Here is an 18,495-nt window from a genome sequence, read left to right as displayed (position 1 = left end):
CTTTATATAACACTCTAATTCCATTGATTATTATTCCATTTTTGACAAATAGAAGTCAGTCTTATTGAAATGTTCTTTTAAAACATTAGTTGTCATTGTCTGCCTAAGAAGTATGGTGAATTGGCAAATAGACCAACACCCAAAACCAAAATACATTATAAGCACAGTTCTCAGAGGTCCTTAAGAAATGTGCAAATCAGTTTTAGAAGCAGATCCTGAAAATATAAAAATCTATTGTTTCAGTTCAGTTTTGTAGCAAAATCAAGTGCTGTAATCATGTCATCACTGAAGAAATACTTTTAAGAGAAATCATCGCTCTTTAAGATTGGTTTTTCTGTCAGGATAGTGCTAGTCTGAGCTTTGTAATAGTTAAGACAACGAAAGTGCTGCATCTTCAGTAAATAATATCTTGGCGCTTTTTCTTCCAGTGGGCCCATCTTGCTCTGTAAATGAGTATGTGTGTGCCAGTGGAGGGTGTGTGTCAGCCAGCCTGAGGTGTGATGGACATGACAACTGCCTTGATGGCTCAGATGAGGTCAGTAAACCTTCACACGTTTCCAGGAATTAAGGGCATCACACACCAATGTGTGTTTATTGTGAATAGTGCTCCAGCAGATTATTGTGTAAAGAGTCTATTTTTCATGGTTACTGCTTGAGGATTTTGTATTTTGTTGCTGTGGACAGATTGGTTGTGTGAAGGAGTGCAGAGAGGATGAATTTCTGTGCCTGAATCGCGCTCACTGCATCCCTCGACGCTGGCGATGTGATGACGTGTTGGACTGCATGGATCACAGCGATGAAGAAAACTGTAACCATGGTAAAAAGAAGGAAAAACTTTGATAAAACTGCAATATGTTTTGTCATATAGTTCCAGTAAGAAGGTTAGGTATACTCATAATAGACATGATTTTTTTTAAAATAATGCATTTGATGTTTTCTTTTTCCAGGAGATTTTGTTTTTCAGTTCAGACTGGCCCACATTTAGAAACAAAGGCTCACATATATACAGTACAGACCAAAAGTTTGGACACAACTGTGTGTCCAAACTTTTGGTCTCTATTGAGTACAGACCAAAAGTTTGGACACACAGTTGTGTCCAAACTTTTGGTCTGTACTGTACATATCCACCCATTTGGTCTAAAAGCCATATGTAACTTTCCCTGTAAGAAAGGATTATATATAGGGCAGTAGATATGTGTGGTTTTTTTAGGCTGTATGTATATTTCTGACCCTGTGTGGTTTACCAAAGTCACAAAAAAAATCAAGCTCTTACACCCAGTTTTTGTTTTTTAAAAGTACTGACAGGAGATGAGAAGATAGCAAACATAATACAGATGAAAATGTAGCTAAAGATACAATACAGAAAGAGTTTTAGCCTTTTGATTTAACGAGGTAAGATAATCCATGATATCTGAAACTGTTGTACTTTTTTACCTAACTTGCTGTGATAAAAATTGTGGAAACTTTATGTGACTGCAGGAACATTTTTCTGTCGAGCCGATGAATTCATCTGTAATAACACCTTATGCAAGCTCCACACATGGGTATGTGATGGCAAGGATGACTGTGGCGATAACTCTGATGAAGATGCAGAAATGTGTGGTAAGTTTAAAATACCACTCACAAGATAGCACCTAAAAGCCACTTGATCCATTTTTTTACTTCTCTGTACCCCTAGAGAAAAGATGTTGCTGCTTCTCTTAAATTCCAACAGCAAATTAATTTGTTTTTCCATCTTTTGGCCTCCAGCTAAGCTTCCTTGCCCACCTACAAGGCCTTTCCGCTGTAGAAACGATCATGTTTGTCTGCGCATGGACCAAGTCTGCAACAAAGTGGATGACTGCGGCGACAATTCGGATGAAGAAGAATGCGGTGAGCTCAGGAAGCAAACATTTGATTCTGCAAAAAGGTTGTTTATGTAGAAAATGTATGAACATTTGGTGGTTGATAAACATTGAAACAGATATTGTTTCCACTTACTGTATGTTCAGATTTGTGGCTTTTTATTTATTATTTCTTCTTTTTTTTCATTTCAATGTCAAGGGAAATATGTACAAAATAGTTTTAGCTTTTGTGTCCTATACCCATTTTAATGTTTCCGAACGCTTTGATTCTCCCTTTTCTGCTGTCCTGACATCTTTCCTCGGCACAAGCTGTCTGTAAATTCTCACAAAGAGAAAAAAATGAGAAATAGCTCCTGTTTTTTAACATTCTCTTGTTTCTCTCGTTTTTCATTCATCTTTCTCTCTGATTCCATTGAGACCCTCATCCATCTCTTACCTCAGTCCATTACCTCTCACCATTGTATGCCTCTTCCATCTATCCATCTCCTCAATTTCATCTTAATCCCATCGTCCTCCTCCCCGTCACTTCATTATGCTCCTTTCCTTTTCATTCTCACATTGTTGGAGAGTGCCAAACATAATTTTTTTTTTTTCGATACACAGAAAAAAATGGGAAGATGAAATTCAAACTGTAATTTTACCTGCCGCTAAGATAATAGCCTCTTTCTCGACTAGCTGTAGAAAAGATGTAATTGTGTACATTCCTTAAACTGAAAATTGACACATTAACTGTCATTTGCTGTGGGGATGTGACGATCAATATTTTTGTACTGCAGTCAATCCAAGTTACTCAAATTTTAGTTTTTGCCAATAAGCCATCCGTCTCTAAGCACATTAAAGTTATTACAATCAATAGGCCTCACTTAGACACAGTTTGTTTATGTATATATGGTGCAGTGCTTGGAGTTTATGCAGCCTACAGTTGAAATTCACGTCACCCATTGCTTTGTTCATATATCATACATTACCATCAAGAACGATGCCGACAGGCTGCTCATCTTTTTCTCCTGTGTTTAACATCTAATCGATTGGCTGCTTTATAAGCTCTGCTGTGTGAGATTCATTCAGCTGCTGGGAATGCAGTGCTGAATGCTTTGAATCAAGTGAAGATTTCAATTTAGTGTGCAGTGAAGCTGAGCAACGGCGTCAAGCAAACATCAGAACTCCAAAGCCAATAACAGTAACTTCTGAGAAAATACCTTGTGAGCAAGCACACCGCCTCGCAAGAAGTGCAATACTCTAAATCCCACACTGCACTCTTTCAGTTTGTGTTTTTAGTTAAACAACCCTGTGCTTTCTTCACACTGACATATGCCAATACTCTGAATTGTTTAGTGTTCAATGATATTCCCACTGCTGAATAGTATGAAACAAGCTATGCACTCCCAGAAAGTTTTAAGATAATACTTATAATAAAACATTTTATGTGCTTTGTCAGATCATAAAAACATAAAAACACTGCATGGTGGGCAACAAATGGTTAGCTAGCTATAACTTAACTGGTCACACATCAAACATGTGGAGGAAATTTGTATCCTAAAACAAAAACAGTGGTGCTGTCCTGTCTCAGTGGGACAAGATATTACATATTTCTTTTTGAGGTGATGGTATAAAGATGAGTGCAGGTTGAATTCTAGCAGGTATACAAGGAGTGAATATATTGAATAAATTATTTATCAAAACAATTCCAAATTTGCCGTGGAATTGTGTTAAATGTTGAAGCCTAGAAATGACTTAAATAATTCTATTTATTATCATCGGCTTTAACCTGTGCTAGAAATGGTGTTGCTGAGAAAAGCAGAACACATGGAGGATATTACAAAAATTATTGTTTTCCAGAGATGAATGAGTGTCTCCAGGTAAGCACAAACTTGCTAAGAAGGTCTTGAAACACTAACTTTGAATTTATTTCAGACATCAGCTCAAAATAGCGATTACAATGAACAAAAACGGGGAAAAAAATTGTTCCCAATTCTGCTTTGCAATAACAATAATTGCGTGATGTCTTTCCAAGAGGAAACTTACAAAGCAGTCCAAACTGCTCCAATTTTTTCAACTGTTTTGTATCTAAAATTTGCTATGATTTTGCACTGGATTCAAAAGCAGATTACACTAATCGCATTCAGACAAAACATGCCCATATATACTACCAAATGCTATATTTTTTAAAACTTAAGTTAAAGTTCATAAATAAAATATTTTTAAATTAACAAAGAAACACATGCCAATGATCATTTGTTAGTTTTACGTGATCATTTCACTTAGTTACTTTGACAAAAGCAGGTATAAGTTTGTTTGCTTGGTAGAGCTTTTGAAAGGGCAGGTTTACTTTATATTCTTTTTCAAAATTAGAAACATGAACAACTCAGATTTATACCCATTTGATATAAACAAATAGTTTAGAGAACTCGCCCCTCAATAAATAGAACTATGTAATCACTCTGTTAGATTTTTCCATGTTGAAGTAGCTCTAGTATGTTATTATTTTCCAAAAAAATAAAAAAAACAGATAAAAAATAACTTGTCCTTTTTCGATATGAACTGTTTGGAAAGAATGAGTTCAATCAATGTTCCAGTGTTTGACCTGCCTCTGACAGTTGCAACCGAGTTAATACAACTGTATTAACTCTTCAGCTCTTTAATTCCATATTTTTAAAAAAAGATTTGTATTTACTTTTCTATGTTTTCTGTCCTTTTTTTTTCAAAGCAGAGGTGGTAGCTGGAAGGCCTCGACCTTGTGGGAAGACAGAGTTCACCTGCAGTAATCAACGTTGCATCCCAATGCAGCTTCAGTGTGACCTCTTCAATGACTGCGGCGACGGTGGCTCAGACGAGCAGGACTGCAAGTCATGTAAGGACACCAGCTGGTAACTTTTGCAAAGATATCTTTGAAGCTTCTGCAAGAGATGCAGTGTAGCTCACTGTGAGGTTATCAGCAATCTTCTCATTTGAGATGCAAGGTTTTGTTGTTTGTGATAATAAATGTTTGAGGTGTGTTGTGTTCGGTGTGAGTGATTAGGATGCACTCTTAGCTGTTGCACATCAAAGGAAAACCCCAGCAGTCAACTGAGATTCAGAGGCATAATCAAAGACTTGTATTTATTTGTAGTTTCCAGTGGAGATGTATGCGGAAAGAAAACAAATCCATGTGGGGAGGATGCAATTTGCAACCAAACAAATGCTAATGCGATATGTCAGTGCAAACCTGGTTTCAAGAGGAACCAAAAGACAGGCCAGTGTGAAGGTAACGTATAAGTATTTCTGTGTTTGTTTGTTACTCAAGTAAATGGTGGGAGTCATTTGCTAAAACTTTTGCTAATTTTATACTTGTAGGCTTTTAAAGGTTAAGATTATGGGGAATTTCATAGCAGGGGGTATAGACAAGTAATGGATGAATGAATTTTATAAACAAAAATCTCTAAAACTTCAACAAAATGTTAAGATGGAAAATATATATTTTATTGTCTTGTTCCAGTGGTTTAGTAGACAACTCATCATCACAGAGGTCTGTTCATTATCAGCAAAAAGGTGTAATTAGTGGTGGTACTTGAGTAAATTTTTATTGGAGTTAATTGCAGGGTCTTTAATTAAATAATCCCAATTAATTGCATTTTAATCAAAATCAATATTGACGAAATAAGCAACATTTTCAATTTAAAATCTAATTTCTCTGCTAAATTATCAAATAAATAGATGTATGAGCTCAACTGCAAAGATAGTTGTTCTCTTCAACACCATGAGTGAAGATAAAGAGAAATAATTTAAATTTAAAAGGAACATTGTTAGACAAGTAGGACAGATAAACCAACATTACCGCATTGCGGTTTTTAGAGGAGAAATAATAGAAAGGCATAAAAACATTTGAAATGTGCTCAGAAAAATTCTGTTGTAGGGCATGTGTCACAAGTTACTTGAACTTTCCAGGAACAGATGAAACACTTTTCACCTCATGTGGAAGGAAGGCAGGACAAGGAAAATTAAAGTTGTTGCCCATTATATTTTTTAACTCTGCACTTTGTTTCAGCGACACAGAAAAATATAGATTTGTAATGATGTTACGAATATCATTGTTTTCCAGAGATGAATGAGTGTCTCCAGTTTGACACATGTCCTCATTACTGCACAAACACTAAAGGATCCTATAAATGTACATGCGATCGGAACTATAAGGAGATGAACGGCAACTGTGTTGTTAAAGGTATGAATATTATCAAAATGTGTTCCAGTTTAAAGCTCGGCTTACATTTGTTTGATCTATTTTTATGTATCCTGCTTTAACTGCACAGGGTAGGTTGTTAATAATTTATACAAGCTTTAATTTCCTTTTTGTTTTTCAAATTAACAACTGTCTTTGCAGGACAAGATGACAGAGTGCTTTACATAGCCAACGACACTGAAATCCGAAGCTTTGTGTATCCATATAACCAGAGCCAGGGACATAAACTGCTCACTCACATTGAGGACAATGCTCGCATTATTGGGATGGATGTTCTGTTTCATCAGCAAAAGTTTATATGGGCTACCCAGTTTAACCCTGGTGGGATCTTTTACAAGGACACTCTTGAAAGAGGCCAAACAAAAGCAAATGTTAAGAACATTGTAAGTGCTCCCTGTGCCTTTATTTGTCCATCTATCCAAAACTGCTATTGCTTCATGAGTTGTCTGAGTTTATAAATTGTGTTTTGTGATGTTTTACTGCGTTGCCTTTTATATGACAAATTTAGATGATGCACGCACAGGATTTGAATAAGAGAGCCTGCTTTTTATGCATTGCAGTGTTCAGATTTCCGTCGTCCTAGAGACATTTCTGCTGACTGGATCACGGGAAACATTTATTGGACTGATCACTCCCGGATGCACTGGTTCAGCTATTACACAGCCCACTGGACTAAATTACGATATTCCATAAATGTGGGCCAACTTAAGGGACCAAATTGCACTCGCTTGATTACGGACATAGCAGGAGAGCCATATGCCATTACTGTAAACCCAGCCAGGGGGTGAGTTGTGTACTCAGACACTCTTTTCTTGATCACACTCCTTAAAATGCATTATTCTTATAGCTTTGTGGAATGAATAGGATTATTAAAATTATAATATGAATTCCACATTTAAACATTTTTGGACTTTACTTTTTAATACCATGTAGAAGTAATGTTTTTGAAAAAATGTAAACTTTTACTACCAGTTGTGTAATTATATAAAACTAACAGAATTAGTGTGAAGTTTAATATTGCAAAACCAGCTTATGGTATGTACGGTACATATGGTACCTGTACCATGTACGTATGGTACCATGGGATGTAGCCCATAGTTATGGGATGTAGGTACCATAACTACATTTTAAGTGATAGTGGTAGAATTTTAATCTTTCTTATTCCATTATCCTACTTTACATTTGGCTGTAAATAAAAATGTAGGAGAAATATTTCTATTATTTCATGAATTAATTCACAATATGTTTATTGCTACAACGGTAAGTACAAGATTCAAAAAACACTAGAACAATTGAGAAAAAAGGCTGTGGCAGCAATTTATAAAATATTTATTGTATGTCGTATTTATTTTATATTCATGCAGAATCCTGAACTGTTATTTGCATGGTTTCTTGCAGAATGATGTACTGGAGTGTTATTGGCGATCACTCTCAAATAGAGGAATCAGCCATGGATGGATCATTACGCAGAGTTCTCTTGGAGAAAAATCTTCGGAGACCCACTGGTAGGTGCTTTTATTGTTTCTATATGTTTGTTTTTTCTCTCTATGGTACTTTTTTATTACCTTGATGTCATTCGGTGGAGATGTCTGGAAAACGGAAAAAGGCGCATTAACAGTGTGTGTTTTTCTTATCCTGCGAGTCCATCTTTGAGACTGATTATGCACGCATGTAAAATAAATTCCTTTTTGATTATACAAGCAGTGTGGCCTTCTGTGGTGTATGATGGAATATGAAAACACACAAAGGACTTTTTTGTTTGCCTTTGAATCGTCATACCGTTTTTTTATATACGATATATTGTACCAAAGTTTGTACTAAAGATACATTTAATGTATACTAGATGTGTAGTAGTGCGTTTCAACTAATTTGCAATGCTTCCTTTTGATACTATTGAAGCTGAACCAGCAGCACCTTTTTGTTAGACTTTGATAAATAGGTGCTTTTTTGCAAACAGACGTGTGAAATTATATGAAACACAACTATACCAAGGTGAACAAAAAAACACTTTAATCAATAAAGTACACATATTTCTGTATTTTCTAGTTCATTGTAAAATCAGACTCTTTAGCATTTATTGGTTTCTCTGGTAAAGAGAGAAAGCCTTAGGAATATTTATTGTTTTATTTGCAGTTTCCCAGTCTAAGTGAGTCCTAATGCCAAAAAGCTTTGAAATTACTATCTTTTGTGTCTTCACAGGAGGAATAAATGTTTCTTTCTCAAAAGTTTTTCTTTTAAAATCTGTATTCAAAGGGCATATTATGAAAAAAAAAAACATCTACAAAATGCTGCAACACAAACAACTTAGCATAATGCTTTTGTAATTGAGTGTTGTTGGCCAGCCCAACATGCAGTCTGTATTTATTGCTTCCCTCAATTCAACAGAGACCCTCAAGGACTGCTTTTTCTAATTTCAGCTACTTCCATATGCATTTCAATAAATTAGAACCATTGAAAAGTTATTTTATTTGTTCATTTCATTCAAAAAGTGAACTTCAAGACAAAATTTTCCTACTGGAAATGAATTTATATTCATATATTGTGAAATATATTAAATATACAGTACAGACCAAAAGTTTGGACACACCTTTTAATTCAATGAGTTTCCTTTATTTTCATGACTGTTGACATTGTAGATTCACACTGAAGGCATCAAAACTATGAATAACACATGTGGAAATATGCACTAAACAAAAAAGTGTAAAACAACTGAAAATACCCCTTATATTCTAGTTTCTTCAAAGTAGCAACCTTTTGCTGTGATTACTACTTTGTTTGCACACACTGCATTTTCTTGATGAGCTTCAAGAGGTAGTCACCTGAAATGGTTTTCACTTCATAGGTGTGCCCTGTCAGGTTAATAAGTGGGATTTCTTGCCTTATAAATAGTAATGAAAATAAAGAAAACCCATTGAATTAGAAAGGTGTGTCCAAACTTTTGGTCTGTACTGTATATATTTCACAATTTATGAAATATAATAATTTCATATATTGTATGGAATCATTGTTGATATGTTTCTCCATTTTAATGATTACAGCTAATGAAAATCTAAAAATCTGTTTCAGGTGTTCAGATTAATACACAAAAAAAACTAAAAAAAATATTTTAAAACAGAAAATGCTGTTTAGGTGATGCAGTAGCTTATATAATCATGGCCACGGAGAGGATAAGAATGTTCGTTAGCTGTGAAGTATAATAATTTAAATTATGAGGAAGAAAAAAAACACTTGATATATCCCTGACATTGTGTTTAATAAATTGAAAATGAATTGCTTTCACTCTTTAAACTTAATTACGTAAATAATTAGCATTAAATAATCTTTCCAGTGATACTTTTTTTATATACTGACATGAACATTCAGGGTGTCAATCTTAAAGCACTGACTTCTTTAAAATATGTTAGAATGTATAGAAAATTTTGAAGTTGATTAGGATATTATAAGTAGTCTACATGTTATATACCAAAGTTGAATGTTCTCAAAATGGGAAAGACAAAAGAAGATACCATTCAGGAAAGACAAGTGTTGATTGTAATAATGGTGTTTATAGTAAAAAAATAAAAAAAAATAAAAAAACCGTATCTATAGACCTGATTGTGCCCATATCTACAGCCAGAGAAATGAAGCATCAAAAAGAACTGGAACTGTGCAGTCAGTGTGAGATAAAACTATTTCAATAAAAGATTAATTTATTTAGTCCTTTATACAAATCTTTTCCAGGGGTGTCAATGAATCTGAGGGATAAAAATAAAAGCTTAATATCTTTTGGTTAAAATGCCAGACAATAATTTTTTTCTTATTATGCAGTACAATCCTAAAGCTATTTTAAATATATATATTTTTTTCTAACATCACCACTGAAGTCAGTATAAAACAAAGACCAAGTAAGGAGTAGTTAACAGCCACTTAGTTTGTGTCTGAAGGTCTAGAGGGAGCCTCTTAGTGCTGATCTAGTTTTGAAAAGCTGCTTTGGCCTCCTTTAATTCAAGAGACCAATGCTCTGTTTCGGTCACAAGGAGAGAAATTCATCATAACAGAGCTGAGAAGAAAAAAACAAAGATTAATTTACATGCCTAAGCGGCGTCCTCGGTTTTCTAGTTAGAGTTTTGAGAGAAAGTGAAAGAATTTGAATGGCCAAAATCCACCAAACATCAGTACACAGCTGAAATGTTCTATACAAGCACGAAGATTGGATTTTAAAATACACAGCTTCTTCTTCTACAACAAATCTGACTTTCTTGACCTGAAGGTCTCCTGCGTTGAAGGATTTTACAATGATTTCAGTTTAATTTGTCAGGTAAATAAATTGCTTACCTTCATCCTCCCACAGGGCTGGCAATTGATTACTTCAACCAGCGTATTTACTGGGCTGATCCTGAGCTCTCACAGATAGGGAGCATGAGATTGGATGGCTCGGACCCCCTTGTGACAATCAGCGACAGACACGGTAAACCCCGAAGAGAAAAAAAACAAAGTACAAGTATTTTGTTTTTTTTTTCATTTAAACCCACGGTATTCGTGCAGCACAACTTCTTATCAAATAATTGCAGCAGTATTGCCTGTGAGTCTCAGAAGGCTAGGTTGTATTAAGATCAATCTGCCCTCCACAACATTGTTTCTTTTATTTTCTGAGTCACAGGATACAAACATTCAGCATCCTCGGTATTCTGAATTTCACTTTCACTGCTGTATCTTCAGGAATTTCTCAGCCATACAGAATTGATTTATTTGAGGACTACATCTATGGAACTGGACTAAAACATGAGCTCTTCAAGATTCACAAGTACGGCAAACAGGCGGTGGAGATTCTCTATTTGGGGGTGGAGAGGCCCACCAATGTTTTTGTCGCTCATCGTTACAAACAGCAAGATGGTAAGTCCTCCTGATTTAAATAGAGTAGTCCTTTATCATTCCCACAGTGGGGAAATTCACTTGTTACAGCAGCAGAATAACAACATATACCCCATTTAATGTAAAAATATCCAAAAGAAAAAATAGACAACTGTGTATTAATGAAATACCTACAGATAAATTAAAGTTAAATAAGAACCAGAAAATCTCACAGATTTTTAAATACAGACTATGTTCTGCATGTTAATCAACCCTTCATCTAAATATTCATTTACACATTACACCTATCATTATAAAATGTATTTATTGTGGGTTTTCGCTCATCTACATTGGATAGTATACATAAAGGCTAACCAATATTGTTGTCAAATGTCCATTAGCAAGTTGCACCATGACCACATATTTTCGTAGCCATCAGAAACACTCTAGCTTAATCAATCCTCTAGCAGAATTGGTAGAAATAATGTAAATTGCCTGATTTCAGAGCACAGAGACAGAATAGTGTACATTGTCAGTATAGTTGAGATCAGGGCTTTACATATTGCTTTATCAATGCTAAAACTATCTTTGTGGTTCTGACCACCTGTTAAAGCACCCAATAACCTTCAAGTTTCGACCAATAGTTGTTGATCTAACATTATTTTATTCGCCTAGTGCAATGCACCAGTAGCATTTGGCAGCACAATAATGGACATATTTATACTACCTTCCCCATGCTTCACAGTACATATTGCATTTGTAAACTTTAAAGACTCAACTACACTTCTCCAAATATACTTTAAGTCACTGAGGTCTATATTTATCTTGACACTGGTGTTTCAGCAGTTTCCTGGTCATGGTATTCTTGAGCCTTAATGGTTTCGGGATTGTTCCTGATCAACGTATTTTCCTTCATCTGAGGGTGACAGTTTGTGTCAGATGGTAGAAACCTTTCTTGAGCTAAGTATTTCAGCTGGGAAATGATCCCAAACATATGGCAAAAGTTGTTATTGAATTAATAAAGCAGACTAACATTGAGTTTTTTTGAAGCCCTGACCTTAACAGTTCTGAACATTTGTGAACTATGATCACAAGCTGGGTTCATGACAGGGCATCAACCAGTTGAAATGACTGCCAAGTCTGCCTGGAAGAACTGTCAAAAATCGAGTTAGAATTATGGCAGAGGTTTGCTGATGGCAAGAAAAAGTGTGGTTGAAGTGCAGATTGTGGTGGCAAAGAGACCTTCCAACTTCAAACATAAAAAAGCTGGTTAGCAATTATAAAAAGTGTCTTGATTGCTGAAATTAAGAAAAAATAATATTCCACTGATTATTGAGAATAGAATAAATAATTTTCGACCTGCCATTTCTTTATAAAATGTAAATGTAAATTGAATATTCTTGTGTGTCTTGGAGTTGAAGACTTGTAACATTCTTGGCTTGTTGATGATGAAACCTCTTCTCTTTTTCTCTATGCTCCATCAGCAAGACCTAGTTTTCTACACAATCTTTCCCTTTTCCAAATCTGGAAGTGTATTTTGATTTGATGAGGCTTAAGCCATTTTTTGTTGTTGCAATTATTGATTAAACTTGAGTCAAATACAATATTTTGTGACAGATATGAAATCTAAAAAAATCTTGAAACATTGGTACGCAGCCAATCAATACAGCCTTGTCCTTCCTCTCACTTCATGCGGTAAACCCGTGCCTGGTATTTGTTACATCTTTGGTGTTAATGGTTGAAGAACATAAGAGAGCTCAGTCTTGGTCAGTTTTCTTTTTACAGGGCAGCTCCTCATTCCCCAGAGACTCATTAGGCCAGCCATGTAGTCCGAAATGTGCAAGTCTGTGGGCAGAGGATGCACTCAGGTTGCACTGAACTGTGAAGTAAAGGCTTGATATCCTCAGCAAAAACCTCCTAACAACAATTTAAATAGGAAACAGTTCTTTCATCATTGCTCTGTGCCCTCGATGTTAGCATACTTATGGTATGCTAACTGTATTGTTGTTGTAGCTGTTGGAAGGAGAGAAAATGTGATGCCACAATTTCAGGTCAAGATCTGAATATAAAGTGGTTTGAGATTTTTAACATTGTCTGGATGATGAATGTAGTTTGGACATGTTTGATTCCTTTCCTCTTGCCTCAGCTTTCAAATGTGTTTACCACATACCTTTAATGAATACATTTTGAACTTTTGCTGGAATTTATTCTGGATCTTTAAGGAGTGCTTTAAGGAGTACATACATTTTTTTTTTTTTTTTTTTTGGGGGGCTGTAGGTGGAACTAAGAGGAGCACTTGAAAAATCTACAAATCATCCTGATGAAAGGAAATTGTTTTCACATTTCAAAGTTGTTGATGTTTCAGTGTGAAGTCCTACGCATGCATAATCTAGCCAGCACCTCTCCTTGCTTGAAGAAAAAAATCCACTCTTCAAACCAAACATTAAAGCACTTTGAATTAATTGCTTCATTTTAGAAAAAAAAGAGCCATACTTTCCTCAAACAAACAAGTATTTCTACTTGCTAACTAACTAAATTACCTTGTTAGCTCTTTTTTAAGGACATTTTTTGTCTTTTTTCTCCACAGCATCAAATCCTTGCTTGAGGATGTCTTGTGATTTCATGTGTCTGCCAAACCCAACCGGGGCCAGATGTATCTGTCCAGAGGGAAAAGTTCTGGTCAATGGCACCTGTAATGACATCAACAATTCAGGTGCTGTAGGCTATAATTATCCTAAAATCCTCTGCCTTGCATAAGAGATTATGACCATTGTTTATCTTTTCTACATATTGCAACCACAAATATAGATCATAAATGTTCTGCGTGCTAGACCAACAACAAATAATGCATACACACGGAGAGGGACTAAAAAAATATAGTTTTCCTTTCTTTCTATTTGCTTTTGTAAATCAAAATTTTAAAAGTGTGGTATGCACATATATTCATTCCCCTCCAAACTCTCCATCTAAAAGCAGACATTTCTGCCCATTTCTTTGAAAATAATCTCAAACTCAGTCGGATTGGATGTATGTCCTGTGCTACCACAGGTTTTGAATTGGATTTAGGTCTGGACTTAGTCTGGCTCTTTCTAACTCTTGAATTTGCTTTATTCTGAACCATTTCATTGTAGCTTTGTCTGTACACTTAGAGGTCAAACTGAAAACGAGTATCATTTCTTTCTTTTAACAATTGTTTCGTTCATGCTACTCTTAAGAAGTCCAGATATGTGACATGCCTATCTAATAGTTAAGTTTGTGGCTTAACAAAATGTAAAAAGGCATTGCAAGGGACTTTGTGAAATATTATAAGTTTTTTTTTTCCTCCCACTAAACACAGTAAAATGAGCAAATTATATTTTAGCAGCAGTTTTATGACAGTAATATCACTTCTGTATGAGGCATTGTGAACACTTAGGTTGAGCAAATCGCCCTCCTGCTGAGATTCTACTTCGGCTTCACACCTCTGTGAAAGTAGCTTTTCAAACTTTATCTGCACACCCCTCCGGTTGATGTGATGTGACTGCAGCACACCCCTGAACCCGAAGTAAAGGGAGTTCTGATGTTGTGTAGGTGAACTCTGCCGCCCCCCCTGTGAGAATGGAGGTCGTTGCTTGGCCAATGAGAAAGGAGATTGGAGGTGCTACTGCTGGCCCGACTTTTCTGGGGAGCGCTGCGAGGTGAACCACTGCACAGACTACTGCTTGAATGGAGGCACCTGCATGGGTTCACCACTGGGTAAGTCTGTTAAAATATGTGCGGTGGGCCATGATTTCTATTCAAATATTCCCGTTCATCTCTGCAGGGTTGCAGATTTTGCAACTTAATTCATATTTATCTGTTCATACTATCTGCTAGGTACTTATGGAAACATGCACAGTATTTCTGAATGCTTTGTATGGTCTTACAGTGGTTTCAGTGAAATGAAATGAAACTTTATTTTGAACATGATAGTAGTATAAAATCATGCACAAGAACAAGGAATGCAAAAGACATATATTTGTACCACAGTAATCTTAACATGCTCAAAAAGGAGTAGGAAGAAGTAAGAAACTGTATTACAATTAAAGAAGGATATAAACTGTTGTAGTGCCAGAATATCCCATTAATAACACTATTTTCTTATAGTGTTATTAATGAAAATGTTATCATTCCATATCTTTACATATCAAAAAAAGCATTTTGTGAGGGTTCAAACATAAACAAAGCTCACTTTATGAAATATATATGAAAAAGTAGTGAAGAATAACTTATGACCAGCTCTGCTTTAATGTAAACCTACATGTATGTAGATGTTTTTGCTGGGAACTTTAACTGAGCTCCAACTAGTTCTTTACTTCAGCAGTGGAGTCTTGTGTTGTGAGAATTGAGGATAACTGATGGTTTTATTCTTTTTTTTTTTAAATTGTATATATGTTGTATGTCACATCACCTCATCATTGACAGGTTTTCTTTATTTTCTTATATTTGTGGATTTTATGTCAACAATTCCATTAGTAATATATTTATTGAGACGCAATCTGCTCTACCTATAGAAAGGTGTCATTCACTTAAAGCACAAAACATAAATATGCAATACGTATTTGGGGTTTAACATTATCAACCCAGTTTTTCATGCAAACTTAATAATAGCAGTCACACAAATGTGTCTTCTGAGGAACCGCCGTCTTCTGAATCCAAATTTGTGCTTTTTTTGCCAGCCAGGTGAGCAATTTTGTTTTCAGGTTCGCAGTTGCAACAATCTAAGCGATCAACTTTCTATCCAGTAAAGGTCTATTTTATAGTATTCTGAAAGATGAAAAATAACATGTCTGTCCAACAATTTAATGAAAAGCACAAGGAAATCTTTTGTTGTCAAAATGCATCATGATGTAAAGTTAAATGAAAGAATCTAACCTTGCTTTACAAACTTGTATATTTTTCCTTTTGCATTCTTCAGAAAAATTAAAAATCTTCATTTGTTAAAAAAAGAAACATAGAAACATGATGGAAGGACTTTAGTTCACAATATATGGATTATGTTTCCACATTTATGTTCTTTCAGTGAACAGCGCTATTAAGACTGCTAGAATTCATTAAATGGAGGTATGTAATGGCTGAATGACAACCAGCAAATGTAATTTGAAGCCTTGGCAGTTGTTTGAACATAAATGAGTAGTAGCCTTTACAGCATTTTATTTTAATGTTCTGAATATGTTTAGTAAAGAGTTTATTTTTCTTTTAATCCTTACAAAAAATAAAGTAAGCAAATGTTTTTGAGATTTTATTAATCTTCCGTTTTTGAAGAATGTGTTGACTTAAAAAAGATAACCTTAGAAGAGCTGGATTAATGCCTTCATCTCTTTGAACAACACTGAGTTTGACTATCAAAATGGCATACCATTCATCACCTTTCATCTCACATTATCGTGCACGGCTTTCTTTCACCTTTAAATGAAAATGCTGCACTCCTAGTTAAAATGGATTTCTGATCATGAAAAGACAGCTGTGAGGAAAATAAATATTGCAACACCAGTCCTTTAAATGTTTAGTGATTTTTGTCTGCACTGAGCTGAGGCTGAGAAATGTTAACTGGAAAGAGTGACCAAACATGAAAAGAGGAAGAGAGATTAAAGTAAAATAGATATCCCTAAATCTCCAGCTTTAGTGATTAAAATGGACCAGAAGTGAGCTTGGCATCAATTAGAGGCTGGAATATCTACAGATTTATCTATAAACACACAAGGTGACATTGAATTTTAACTCCCATGTCTTTGATTTATTTTGTGTATAAGCATAGAAATTTTAGCTTTGGCAGCAAGGATGCTTTAAGTTTTCTCTTTTTCTTTCTTTCTTTTTTGTTTATTTTACAGCATCAATGGGGCAAGCAAGGTATTTATGCTTTGAGAAGTTTTCAAAGAGGAAAAGATGCATACATTAAATTGAAATCAAAGCAGAGGTTATAGCCAACTAAATTAATCTTGCAGCTTTTATTCACGCTTCTTTTTTTGAAACTCAGTACAAAAAGTTTGTTTCAGTTTTTAATAGCAACAGATTTCCATCTACCTTTGTACCTCTCTTGTTAGCGTGGTTTGCCTCTGGGTCTTTTTACGCCACAGAAATTTTTGTGGCTTCTGATTTTTGGATGCGTATCACCAGCTCACCTATTAGGTATCTGCATATGGTATGCAGAGCTACCATATGCCCTGTCTGATTCAAGTTCAGCACAGACTGAAGCAGTGCTTCAATCTGAGATAGTAGAATATTGTTTTTATTTATTTTTGCAGTGCTGCTTGGGAATGTGTTCAGGTAACTGGATTTGACATGAGAGCAGTCTGTTGCCTGCAGTCCTTATAGTCTCGAGAACTGTGACAATGATCCAAAGTGAAAGGCTTTTTGCTTGTATATCATTTCCTATTCAATGCCTCCTTTTCCACCCATTATTCCCAGGGTAGTGTAAAGGAAAGGCAAATGCTGCTTGGGGATGTGTTCAGGTAACTGGATTTGACATGAGGCCAAGTAAAATCAATTGAATCTGGGATAGTAGAATATTGTTTTTATTTATTTTTGCAGAAATTTGCAGAACTGAGTTTATTTCCCCCCTTTTTATTGGATAAAATATAGTTTACAAGAAAAATGGAACATCAATTTTATACATTGTATTTGATAGAAGAAAGGTGTTGTCATTAGTTTATTCCATTGCAATTTACTTTGACTCTATTTATAGGAAAACTAGTGTATTTCTATAAACTGGATCATTTGGTATAAATTATAAATACACTGACTTGAATTACCTGAGCTGAATTTACTTGTAGATGCTGATGAAGAAAACCAGAACCATAATCTGGATGTAAGGGGTGTAGTACAAGGGCTCTCAGTCCTATCTCCGTGTGTCCATATCTCAAAGGTCTTAGCTGGGTAATGTTTGATTGAAGCCTGCTCCTGGAAGAACTGGTTGCTTTTTTGCCTTTGCTGCAAAGATATTACTCTGCGGGGCTGATCCGCACTCCAGGGAGTCTGGCCAAGAAGAGAGAAAATTAGGGTCTCTGGAGGTTCTGTTTGTGGGTCTTTGGGGGATCAGCCACATGTGCAGGAAGTGACTAAGAGCAAATTCTGCGCTTGCAAAGCCAAAATCTATTTCACCAGAATAAATTAACAAGTTCACGCATGGAGCCGCAGCAGATGTGACTATTTGCAACAAATTCATCATCTTATACTGATATCTGGCTTGCCTTATTCGTTCTCATTTTTGCTTTTTTTAGTAAAAAAAAAAAGCCCTGCAGGCTTTATATTCTTTATCTGTAGTCTGAGGCAACCTACCAAAGAACAACACATTGCTGTGAAAAAGTAATTGCTCCCTTGTAGTTTCTTCTTCTTTTGTTTTTATTTTTTTGTTACAAGTAAATATTTCAGTTTTTTAATCAAATTTTAGCATCAGTCAAAGATACCCTGAGCAAACATAAAACACATTTTAGATGATTATTTAATCTATTAAGAGTGGTAAACACTATCCAAACTATTCCGATTCCTATCTTAAAAATTAATTGTCCCCTAAATCTAATAACTGTTTCAGCCACCCTAGGTGGTAACAACTGCCAACTAGTGTTTACAATATCTGGCAATGAATAG

The 18,495-nt window shown here is 35.3% G+C and overlaps 1 protein-coding gene across 4 annotated transcripts in view; it reads left to right on the top strand.

Moving 5' to 3' along the window:
* lrp1bb (low density lipoprotein receptor-related protein 1Bb) overlaps positions 1-18,495 on the top strand; it is a 338,038-nt gene that overhangs the window by 294,277 nt on the left and 25,266 nt on the right. For 3 of the 4 annotated variants that reach the window (XM_032567549.1, XM_032567548.1, XM_032567546.1), the window contains 14 exons: positions 429-535; positions 685-817; positions 1,480-1,602; positions 1,750-1,872; positions 4,552-4,695; positions 4,954-5,088; positions 5,923-6,042; positions 6,202-6,443; positions 6,621-6,844; positions 7,459-7,565; positions 10,391-10,507; positions 10,759-10,932; positions 13,478-13,603; positions 14,461-14,625. In XM_032567549.1, coding sequence (XP_032423440.1) covers positions 429-535; positions 685-817; positions 1,480-1,602; positions 1,750-1,872; positions 4,552-4,695; positions 4,954-5,088; positions 5,923-6,042; positions 6,202-6,443; positions 6,621-6,844; positions 7,459-7,565; positions 10,391-10,507; positions 10,759-10,932; positions 13,478-13,603; positions 14,461-14,625 — 2,040 coding nt within the window. The remainder of the gene's footprint in view (positions 1-428; positions 536-684; positions 818-1,479; positions 1,603-1,749; positions 1,873-4,551; positions 4,696-4,953; positions 5,089-5,922; positions 6,043-6,201; positions 6,444-6,620; positions 6,845-7,458; positions 7,566-10,390; positions 10,508-10,758; positions 10,933-13,477; positions 13,604-14,460; positions 14,626-18,495) is intronic. The other variant, XM_032567547.1, reaches the window with a different exon arrangement.

The sequence above is a fragment of the Xiphophorus hellerii genome, chromosome 7 (assembly GCF_003331165.1).
Source record: "Xiphophorus hellerii strain 12219 chromosome 7, Xiphophorus_hellerii-4.1, whole genome shotgun sequence".
Lineage (NCBI taxonomy): Eukaryota > Metazoa > Chordata > Actinopteri > Cyprinodontiformes > Poeciliidae > Xiphophorus > Xiphophorus hellerii.
The sequence above is the reverse complement of the archived record's forward strand: the minus strand, read 5'-3'. Positions and strand labels throughout refer to the sequence as shown.